This window comes from Priapulus caudatus, unplaced genomic scaffold (genome assembly GCF_000485595.1).
Source record: "Priapulus caudatus unplaced genomic scaffold, Priapulus_caudatus-5.0.1 Scaffold2782, whole genome shotgun sequence".
NCBI lineage: Eukaryota > Metazoa > Priapulida > Priapulimorpha > Priapulimorphida > Priapulidae > Priapulus > Priapulus caudatus.
The window spans coordinates 8409-20908 of NW_014579843.1; the positions used below are offsets into that span (position 1 = coordinate 8409).

Sequence of the window (12500 nt, forward strand, 5' to 3'; positions counted from 1 at the left end):
ACCGTACCTATCCCGCTGTGATGTCTTCCTTCATGCCGAATGTTCAACACTTGTAGAGCACTCATCATACCTTTTGGCCACACCCCCGTCACCTCGGAAACCGCCTGAAACACCATTCACACAGATGACAATTATACACGTAGCTACCCACCACCAGGTAGCACCACGTTACCTCACCATTGTACAACTGAAGCAACAACGACAACCGTATGTCAAGTGACTAGTGAAAATACTGAGGGGAAGCAGAATAGAGAGCAACATGTTCACTTGTTGTTCGTGAAGGTTTACAACTACGTTCTCAGTATAATCTTCTTTCCCTCGTCAGAATTTGCGGATGTGTAGTGTAGAGCCAAACTACCACCGTGTTTAGTGGAAGGATTGAATGTTTACATGGCACATGCCAAATATGCTGTTAAAATGTATCAGTGATCTCTGCTAGCAGCTATGCTCTTCTTATTGGCTCACAATCTTCTCAGTATATGATCATAAGTTAATTACCAATGCTTTAATTAATTAATTAGCAATGCTTTAATTAATTAATTAGCAATGCTTTAATTAATTATATACCAATGCTTTAATTAATTAATTACCAATGCTTACCTGCTTAATGTTTATCCACTGATTATAATATGCTGGTGCTGAGATGTGAAAGTAGGCACACTGAGTTGGTAACCTGCACATGTATATTCAAATACAATGTTCTTACTTACATATTAACAACTATATGATTTTGATGTTAAAATTAATTAGTTACAGTATGAATTGTTGCTTAACTGTAAACACTAAACCGCTGCTGGAATTATTGAGAATATCTGACTATTAACTGCTAAGTGACAACATTTATTTTATCAATATCAAATACAATAAATCTTAAAAAGAATTGACACTGTGACATACTTACATGGTATTTAGGTCCCAATCACCGTACGTAACAAAACAGAAATTATGACTGCCAACTCCCTCCTTCCTTAACCAGTCATCGAATGTCTACAACAGATAAACATACGATACCGGTCAATCAACGTTCAAAATATATTCGAACAATTACTTATAAATATCTCAAACAAAGAGAAATGACATACTGCACTTTAAAACAGAATTATCACAAAATAAATATCAGGATCAGCATTAAAATAATTGATAGTGAAAGATTCTGAGTTCTCACAAATTATCACATATTTCCAGCAAAATCAAAGACTATTTCTGATAAAATCAGTCTCACAAGAATGCCAAGTGTGATAACATTTGGGAGAGAAGCAGATCTCCCCACACAGCGACTACCCGCCCAAAAAAAGAGCAAGAGTAAACCCCACATGCTAAGCAGTAACGTATGAACATTAACAGCTACTCCCGCGCCCAGAGCAGATAATACCGCTACAGCTAAACGGTAACATCGCACATAGTCACTACCCTCCAGAGATGTCTACCCACAGCTAAAACAGGTCACATACATAAATGCAGCCTACCCTCGTAGTTTTAATCCATACTACTGTCACTAAAAAGCTACTGGAAGCTGTTTGTTTACTCATATAATACCTGGAGAGTTTGTTCCAAATCTGGCTCATTATCGATCATGTCCTGAATGATACCCGTGAGCTGTGAACATAAACAAACAAACAAACACAAATAAATAAACAATAATAAGATAACAATAATGAAATATATATATATATATATTATTACTAATACATATATATATATATTATATATAATATATAAAACAAATGACATAGTATTTCTGATTCCCAACCAGTAACAGAGTCAAGAGTGACCGTACATTTCATGCTCACATATACTTTGTCCAAAACATAGAATTGCTTCCCATCGTTTGGACATTGACCGTTTTTATACAATAAGCAACGAACAACAGCTGCGCCAAAGCAACCCATTCCATATGAAAAGATATTGATACATGCCTAAGTAAAGACAAAGACACATAGAGAACAATTGATTGAAGTGTGTGTGAACACATGCACCATATATACACCCCCACGAACCTAGTACAAGAAAGGACTCGAATCCATGTGACCTTGGTTCGAACATCATGATGGAAGATGCCATTCAAGCGCCCTCAAACGTCTGCACCACTTTTAACACTGAAATTACGATGATTCCTGAAAACAGGTAACACAATGTTACCAGACTGGCACATGTTAGTTTAACAGATGGCACAGTTATGTTAACTGATGGCACATGTTATGTACTGATGCACATGTTATGTTACTGAGCACATGTTATTACTGATGCACATGAGTTACCTGAAGCACATGTTATGTTACCGATGGCAACAGTTATACTCGAGGGCACATGTTATGTTACTATGACACCATGTTATGTTACTGATGGCACATTATGTTACTGGATGGCACATGTTATTTACAGATGGTCAACATTATCGTTTAACTGATCGGCACAATTATGTACTGAAGCACATGTATGTACTGAGGCACATTACTATACTGAATCGCACATGTTATGTACGATGGCAACATGTTGTTCGCGATGGCACATGTTTATGTACCTCCGATGGCACATGTTAGGTTACTCGATGACACAGTTTTATGTTACGCGATAGGCACTTTAGTACGATGCACATGTTATGTACAAGATGGCAACAAGTTTATTACTGATCAGGACCTGCCAACCCAATCGATATCAGCCAAGTAATAATTATTGGATTATCCGCGTAACAACAGGCATTTGCAGTACACCTTTATTGTAAGTCTTATTACAGTATAATAAAAACATAATAGCGAAAAAGATAGTCATTTGCCAGTTTTGTCTTAGCTCACCACTGTCGTCTGTCTGTAGCTCTCTGATGGCCATTGTGCTAAGAACAGTGCACTACGCAGCACACCTTAATTTAATCTCTCCCGTGAATGAATGGAAAATACCTTCATGCGATACTACTATCTCGGATTCCGTGACGTCATTCAAATGCGCGCCCAAACATAGACAACAGACCGAAGCCCATAACACAGCACAAGCATACACCATTTCCAGCTGAGTACCGTACGTTTTAAAGAGCTATTGCCTAAATCCTACAAGACACAGTAAATCATTTACATGATAATAGTTGATTTTACAACTGTGTATTATTTCTTTTTTTTGGCATAAAAAATATAAATCAGAATCAACTCTGTCCCGTAATTCAGTCGTCCGTAACAACCGTAATTTGACCTCGCGGTCCGTCAACAAATACGGGCAAAATACGTAACAGTGCAGTCTGCTGATGGCACAACTATTCATGGTTACAGAAGAATGGCAACATTGTTAGTTACTGATGGCACATTTATTACTGAGCACATGTATGTTAACGATGGCAGATGTTATGTTACTGAATGGCACATGTATTACTAGATTGCACATGTATGTACTTGAAACAAATAAATGTAATGTAACATAACCAAGTATATATAGTAGGCTCACCAGTAAGATAGAGGTACCAACGTAGGGAAAGGTCTCAAAAGAAAATCAATAAATCTGAAAAACCATTATGCAGGGGTAGAAATGAGTTTGAATACAAGGAGTCCAGACGGACTCCGCTACCCCGCTAAAAGAGGGAGTCCGCAGCAGCAAAATGATGGAGCTGCAGCTGGAAGTTCATAAATAACAGATCTGAACAAGAACACTGCTTATTTGCAAATTCAAATACGGTTGCCACGTCGCGCAAATTTCTTTTGGACATTTTGGAAAAATACGGTAATTCCACGAGGCCTGGCTCTGAAACGAACTAGTAGTAAGTATGGCATCTATTTTCAGGGAGTCACACCCCACCAGACCCTGCAATAATGTCAAATCAGGGAGCAACAGTAAATCAGCGGAGATGACTCCGGACCACGTAATTTCGCACGGCCTATTAGTAGGATGCAAACTAAAGTAAATATGTGTACAGCTAAGTGATCCCGTTTGCCTTGTTATTTATTAAGAAAGACTGACTACAGCACCAAATATGTTGACTCTACTGCTCACCTACAGCTACATGCGATATACCTGTCCACAACACCAGATTTTATCGAAAGAACACCCGTCACGGACTGCCTAACTGGGCTGCAAGAGTCGTTGTCGAATGCAGGTACTAAAGACCGAGTACAATATTGCATCACACACAAGTGTACATACTGTACTAACAAAGTTACCCTAACCTAACACAACCCTAACCCAACCCTAAACATCCCCAATATAAAAAGAAAACATAATCCAAACAACCAAACACCTCGTACATCACGTAGTACCTAAGGACAACGGACCTCCCATCTGCTCTAACGCAGTACATAGACGTGCAGTGACACATAACTGTACATGAGACGTGTCATGCAACTACCGGTACATAGACTGCATGTGTACACTACCCGTACATGAGACGTTTCATGTCAACACACCGGTACATGAGACGTGTCAATGTGCACACAACCGCGGGCATTGAACGTGTCATGTCAACACATTACCGTACATGAGACTGCATGTCACACTACCCTATACATGAGACGGTCATGCTGCACAACAACCCGGTACACTAGACGTTCATGTGCACACTACCAGTCACTTGAGACGGTCATGTGGCACACTACTACGGTACATAAACTCAGTCACACTACCGGTACATGAACTGTCATGGCACACCACCCTATACATAGACGCTCATCCTGCACACTACCGCATGAACTGCATGTCACACAAACTGGTACATGAACGTGTCAGGCAACACTACGTACATGAGACGTTCCACACAATGGTCCAACGTAGTGCGACGCTTCGCCGTATAATAGGTCACACATTGCTGAACTATGATTGTGTAACAACTGTCAGTGGACAACTCACCAACAACCATGCCCACACTAAGTACAACACATAACTATAGACCACACAGCTAAATCTATGTGTAATATATTATTATATATATAATATATAATATATATATATAATATATATAATAAGCGTAGCTAAACTATTCCGTGGCGGAAACTTCATGACCACACATCTGGACCCATCTCACCGCACGCCTCGCATTTCTACGCATTCACCAAAATACGAAAAAAAGAAAGAAAAAAAGCAGCCCGCAACACAGCCCTGTAACCCTGTCTGTGGCCTGTGCTGTTCACCTCGTGGCCTGCGTACCTGCTTGACTGGCTGGGCGGCTACTAGGATGCCAGTACGGGGGGGGGGACGAAATTCATTATTGACATTGTGGGCCATGCTTATGCGTATAGAGAGGTGGGCACCTGCGCGGCGAAACGGATACAGCAAAACTTTCCCTGAATCAAGGGAAACACAGGCAATCGGGAATGACACACAGTGCCGCACGCAAAGAAAGCGATCGTGATTCAATACGATTTCCCAGTATATAGTCAGAAGCACGTGGTGATCTATTTATTTTTGGATTAACACTATTGTGACAACGGTGGCTCAATACCGGAACATTTTCACAACGGCGTTGTTAAATTTGACAATGGCGGTGCACCACAGTGCCTCCTATGTAGAAGAAACCCTGGTATAATAATAATGCGTGTGTATATATTATAGTGACAGTGTATAATTACATATATATATATATATATATATTTATATACTATATATATATATGTGTGTGTAAACGTGCAGTGGCGTGCGTGTCGCGTGACTGTAAGCTAAATTGCTCCAAGTGACTGTGAGTGGATATGCACTGCACACGAGTTAGAGGTAGCTTTCAAGCGGCAAACATAAAATCAGGCAAAAATGAATTATTTTAACATTGCACGTTTGTACTTGTTATATATGTGTGTGATAAATAAAAAAAATTGCTCGGGAATACGTTCATTCAAAGCTTTTAGACTACAAAGTGAAACGTTCGGGTCGAATGTTTCCCAGCATTACAGTGGCAATTGTTCCGCTCTACGCACTGGCCGTATTATGAACCATTACATTTTGTTGGGTTTTTAGCACGTTCTATCTCGAAAACGGTTATGGTAAAAATTCTGAAATTAATAACATAAACAGTCGACGTGCTTCTCTGTCTAGACTACAAAGTTTGATTTCATAAAATAATTTATATTAAAAGTTATGACATCTGAAAATGGCTACATTGACTCGATGGAAATGATGGTCCTACATCTATATGGTTACGTCGATCTGTCACTCTTGACAATTACTCAACGGTTGCTCAAATATAAACAATATGGCGCCATTATACAGAACCGAGGCAAAAAGCGTTTTTCGAGTTGTTTCTTCGTTGAGCAAATATATAGGCTTAATACATATTTTTAGTTTTATTTTCAAAGCTAACGTTCAGTTAACGTGTAGTGAGTTATTTACCTACGTTTTTACAGTGGTTTGTCACAAAAATTTACGTGGGAAGCTACCTTTATTCAGACAGTGCCTGTCTGACTAGGCTGTTCCATTTCCCATTACCGTAGACATGCCAGATACAAAATGCATAGAAACACATTATAACACTGAGCAATGGTAGGGGGGGTGCAAAGCTAAAGTAATGCCAGAGAGCACTATGAGTGTGTATTTTCAGGAAACGACTTGGGCAGTGAGGGCTATTAATAAACTTGCTGCATCTCCACTGCACCAGCACATGGCAGTGCGCAGGCACCAAGCGCAGGCACAAGCAGAAAAAAAACAATGTGTCCAAGCGAACAATGCGAACAATCAGTGCAAATTTTGTACAGTGCAACTGAAATGAGGAATATAACCTTGCCGCTGCAGAATGCGGAAATTAAGCCTAGAAATCGTAATGATTCCGCAGAATGAGGAATGGTTGGAGACCCCGGCTATCGTACCCAGGGTACGTTCCGGCAGTAACCTGGGGGACATAGACCCTATGGGCCTATCATCTATAGACTATATGAGTATGAGTCTTACTACCCTACCCCACAGGCACCTATATCTAACACGATCCCCCAATGCGAGCACCGAAGGTGTGAGAAGGTAGGACACACAATTTCACAACTTTATCAAATCGGACCTTTTTTAGATAAAAAATGTGAATGTTTCAATTAAAATACATGTATGTGCATACACGTTCTTAGTTTGTATTGTTGTCTCCGGCGTCTTTGGTTGAACTGTCAATCATGTATTACAGCGTATATAGCATATATTCCATATTTGTTAAAAATTAACAGTTACCACACGTTACAAAAATGGCGGCGACTTGTGTTTCAAATTTTGTCCAATCAGGTGGTGGCATTACATTCAGCTCGAAATCGTAGCGAAATATGTCAACACCATGACCGGCATTGAACGTGTGGGAACTGTTGATTTTTTACTGGCGACGGATTTTACTCTCCTAACGCTGTCAAATATTATCGACAGTGCAAACATATACAGGGAAGGTTACGTAAAACAAAGTAGGAATACGAGAGATGGTGCATATTTTTATTGAGATCAAAAACTTTCATTGATATCGGACATTCGTGAAATTGTGTGTCCTACCTTCTCACACCTTTGTGCTCGCATTGGGGGATCGTGTTAGATATAGGTGCCTGTGGCTGTGCCCTACCCTACCTCAGTAGGGGCGCAAATCCACTTTAGGCACCTTAGGTATCACGAAGTGATGCACAGATTTTCTGTGTATCATCAACTGATGCACAGACTTTCCGTATATTAAAGAATGATGCAAAAACCCTAACCCGTAACCCTAAGTCATAAAGTATAACCTTAGTCTTAGGTATCACGAAGTGTGTTAGGGTTAGGGTAGGGGTCCCTATATACAGAGAGTTGCGCCAACTCAGGATTTGACTCCATGTTGTTTCCAATGGATCCACACGCTGCCGCATTAAGTAGCAGCGCTGTATGGATACGCTGTACAATGGTCCGTAAGTAATTAATTAGACTAATCTTGCTTCCAATAAACTCAAAATTTACAGAGATTATAGCTAAGACATGTGTCTATGGTGTATCTAGATTTCTAGAAATGTAACTCAAATTGGTTCGCGCCATATGATAGTTTAATTGTACACTTTCTTACCGCCCATAAAGCCGTTGCGTATATTAACCTGTGCGATACCGCGCGTAAGATACTTGCTAATTAATTAAACCACTCGCCTTCAATAAACTCAAGAATCACAGAGATCATAGGATAACACATGTGTTTATACTGTATCTAGATTTCTAAGAAAAGTAACTCAAATGCGTTCGCGGCCATATAATAGCTTAATTGTAACTTTCTTAGTGTAAACACAGCAGCTAGTCATTTTGAAGAATAATGACACTGTAATTCACAAGATAAATGCGTTCCACTCTCCACTCGCTCGCAGCTGTAACATGTGCTTTGCAGTTCTAGAAAATCTAGATACCCATAGACACATGTCTTTAGCTATAAATCTCTGTAAATTTTGAGTTTATTGAAGCACGCGATTAGTCTAATTAATTTACTACGGCCCATTGTACAGCAATCCATACAGCGCTGTACTTAAGCGGCAGGCGTGTGGATCAATTGGAAACACATGGCCGTCCAGCGATCAGCGTGACCGATTTTTTCCGACTCGTCATGGCGCAACTCTCTGTATACAGGGACGCCTAAGGTTAGGGTTAGGGTTAGGATTAGGGCTAGGGTTAGGGTTAGGGTTTAGGGTTTTTGCATCATTCCTTGATATAAGGAAAGTCTGTGCATCAGTTGATGATACACAGAAATCTGTGCATCACTTCGTGATACCTAAGGTGCCTAAAGTGGAGTTGCACACCTCAGTAGTGACAGTACTGTCAGTAGTCAGTACCTGTACTGGTTGAATTTTCGTTCGTTCAACGCAAGTCGCTTCAAAGTCTAAAACAAGAAAGTAGTCAAATGGTTGCCGGCGTATTGTGCACATTTTACGTAGTAGCGAACTACAACGCATATGCGATGCAGAAACAATACATGTTTTCAACATTTCTATGTCACGTTCGCGTCCATGCTCTCTGATCAGTGGCGCCATCTCTCAACGGTAAAATCAAACTGTGGCGATTTCGTTGACTGACTTATTTCAGGCCACTATTTTTACGCTACTTTTATTACTCTGAATATTTGTTCGCCGAGGCCCGGTATATGTCAAAAAGGAATATTTGATCAAATATGCACATATAAATTAATGTGGACATATTTACTTGAATGCAATGATGTAATCCAGCAGAATAGGGTAACACAGAGGTAACCCTACTGTGTTGAGTACGTTATTGTATACAATTTTCACTAGAATTGTGATATGAAAAAAGTGCGTACACGGACACGTGCGTGTATAAAAGAAACACAGCATTAATAACAATATTATTATGGTCATAGGTCACAATATTTCGTTCCAAATTTTACATGGCAGTATTTAAGTTTACTAGTAAGATGAGAAGTAATCTACACGGCTGTCGCTAGTCGATGATAGTATATAAGTATATATAGTCGCTAGTCGATAAAGGTATTATAATACTCTAAAACGTATTTAACGTAGAGTGGTATCAACATAATTACAGTACATATTACATATTACAGAAAAACGTTTACTGGATAAGATTGATAAAGGTTTGGCCGTGAAATTCCCATCCTACACTTCGATGTATGTATTTCAATAACGTAGCAGCGTGGCAGCGACTTCGATCAAATATGACATCTTCGCGCCATCTATCGGGAGAAATATTTCATATGCGCACATTGTATGTTGTGTGTAACTCTAAAATGCATTATTAAAGGTATTATAATACTCTAAAACGTATTTAACGTAAAGTGGAAGTAATATAATTACAGTACCTATACAGAACAACATTTACTGGATACGATTGGCAAAGGTTTGGCCGTAAAATTCCTATCCTACACTTCGATGTATGTATTTCAATAATGGAGCAGCGATTTTGATCAAATATGACAGCTTCGCGCCATCTATCGGGAGAAATAATTCATATGCGCATATTGTCTGCATTGCGCGTCCATGCAAAATTTGTATAATGTGCGCAACCGTAAAAATGCACAAATAAACGTATTATAATACACCAGGAACGTATTTAACGTAGGATAAAATAATATACATATTGTATTGATAAATTATATACTTAGCGACTGTGTTGTGCTTGGTATTTGTTAACGGTGCAGGTTTAGGGGGACAACCGTTGTGCCACCACAGAACTATATTAAACTTATATAAACTTATAGAGTAAACTTATTATTAATGTGAGCCTTACGTTATTATGACATTATTTATCATACATGAACATATGCGGTATAATATGTATTTAGCACTTTTAATACTTTTTAACTCTAGCTATATGTCCGTTCGTTTAGCAGCGCGTTGGGTTAGCTGATGCACCAACTTCTGTATACTCTCTTATATATTTAACCAAGCTTATCGTAAATGTATAATACTGCTGTTATAGCTAGGCAAGGTTTTCCTGTACGTCATCTTTGATGAACGAGGTTTCAGGGAGCGTGCATGGATGGGGATTGTGAGTGTGCGCTGGAGTGGATAACGCTTCAGGGAGCGTGGATGGGAATTGTGAGTGTGCGCTGGAGTGGATAACGCCTCTATCGTTCGATCACTCCCACACGAAGATGTCGGTGAGCCGTTGCTACCCAACGTCGCTAACGCAGGCCGCGTCATTGCACGCGTTAGAACGCAGCAACAATGGCCACCGTGCTGATCACGTGGCGTCACACTGGCGGCCACCACCGTAGCTTACGTCATTACTTACCGCTTTGTCGGCGTGTCGTGTCGGCATGACAACGCTCCATACATCCGGCTACGCTTGATCTGGCGCGTTCTGGTCCTTTATTGGAATTTGTAAATGATTAATTTGTGTTTTGCTTCGAGATTCGCTAACAATAACTAAACGTTGCTGTCGAATGATTGACTTCGTTGATACAGCTTTCTGTAACAAGGCATCGGCCGCTGCAGGGTAAGGGGTCTCTGGTGCCCCCTAGATTTTAAGAACAAAATCAAATAAAGGCTAAAACATTGTAATTAACCTTAAAATAAATGTAAATCATTAAGTAGCCTTCCGTAAAACCCTTCTCCCACACGGAATCCCCGGCCACACAACGCGCGTTCACTGGGAGATGCGCCCCTCCTTCGTCATTACTCCCTTAAGCCACGACACTTCACCTGCACCCAACACCCACACCCACTAGGAACATGACTGAACATGCTATGACGCTGCCGAGGCTGCGTGGAGTACATTCACCAGCCTGCGCTCTCCGCCTCTCTCACGTCACTCCGTCCTTCCCTCCATCCGTGTGTGCGGATAATTAAACTCGTATATATATATAACCTCAGCCCAACTAAACTCGCCTCCCTCCGTCCCTATCCCATCTACACGACTCGCCACACATCTCGTGGACACACGTATACCCAGCCTCCGCGTGTATAGTGTGTGAGTGATCATGACGAGGTCGTGTAAGAAAGTGCGTCCGGCACCACCAAGGCTGCCACTACTGCTGGCTCTAGTATCGTGTACCGTGCTAGCCGTCAGGTCTGTAGGTGAGTACACATAGAAAGCTTATATATATATATATATATATATATATATATATATATATACACATATCAGATGTCCGTTGTCAGAAACAACGTGAATAGTTATGACTATCATCAGTATTGAAATGTCGTCATTTTTGCCCGACACTTTATGTAGTTATGTCGTTTTAGACTTATGATGTCGTAACTACATTCTAACAAGTATAATCCGCAGTTTATTATGATATATCTGACAACGGGCTCACCGAAACCGTAATAGCCGAACACGGGAACCGAACTGTGTTTGTCGCACAGTCTTCCGAGTTACGCTACATAGTAACACTGCTAGCTGTGCGCTCTACGTTAGCGCGTCACGTTGGGCATTACCTGATCATTATCTTAGATCGTCTAACACACGCTATCATTGTCACGGAAGGTGAACACGGGTAGGTTTACTAACATACGCTATCATTGTCACGGAAGGTGAACACGGGTAGGTTTACTAACACACGCTATCATTGTCACAGGTGAACACGGGTAGGTTTACTAACATACGCTATCATTGTCACGGAAGGTAACACGGGTAGGGGGTAGGTTTACTAACATACGCTATCATTGTCTAAAACACTACGCGGTAGGTTTACTAAATACGCTATCATTGTCAGGAAGAGGTGAACACGCGGTAGGTTTACTAAATACGCTATCATTGTCAGCAGGTGAGACACGGGTAGGTTTACTAACACACCGCTATCATTGTCAGCAGGTGAAACGGGTAGGTTTACTAACATACGCTATCATCCTGTCACGGAAGGTAAACACGCGTAGGTTTACTAACACACGCGCTATCATTGTCAGCGGAAGGATAAACACGGTAGGTTTACTAACATACGCATATCATTGTCACGAGGTTAACACGGGTAGGTTTAGCTAACACAGTCGGCTATCATTGTCATCGGACGGTTAAGCAGGTGTAGTGTACGGCTTTACGTAACACACGCCGTATCATTGTCACGGATAGGTTAACACGCGTAGGTTTTACTAACACCCGCTTATCATGTGTCACGGGAAGTAAAACACGGACGTAAGGTTTACTAACATACGCTAGTC

The 12500-nt window shown here is 40.6% G+C and overlaps 2 protein-coding genes across 2 annotated transcripts in view; one reads left to right on the forward strand and one right to left on the reverse strand.

The window, feature by feature from the left end:
* LOC106819050 (ERI1 exoribonuclease 3-like) overlaps positions 1-8897 on the reverse strand; it is an 11133-nt gene extending 2236 nt beyond the window's left edge. Inside the window, exons 1-5 of the mRNA XM_014823711.1 lie at positions 8700-8897; positions 1537-1596; positions 902-987; positions 601-673; positions 8-104 (exon numbers count right to left, since the gene is read on the reverse strand). Coding sequence (XP_014679197.1) covers positions 8-104; positions 601-673; positions 902-987; positions 1537-1596; positions 8700-8897 — 514 coding nt within the window. The remainder of the gene's footprint in view (positions 1-7; positions 105-600; positions 674-901; positions 988-1536; positions 1597-8699) is intronic.
* Positions 8898-11133: 2236 nt separating this feature from the next.
* The window catches only part of LOC106819049, a gene marked incomplete at its 3' end in the record, with an annotated part of 5118 nt that continues 3751 nt past the window's right edge, over positions 11134-12500 (forward strand). Inside the window, exon 1 of the mRNA XM_014823710.1 lies at positions 11134-11417. Coding sequence (XP_014679196.1) covers positions 11321-11417 — 97 coding nt within the window. The remainder of the gene's footprint in view (positions 11418-12500) is intronic.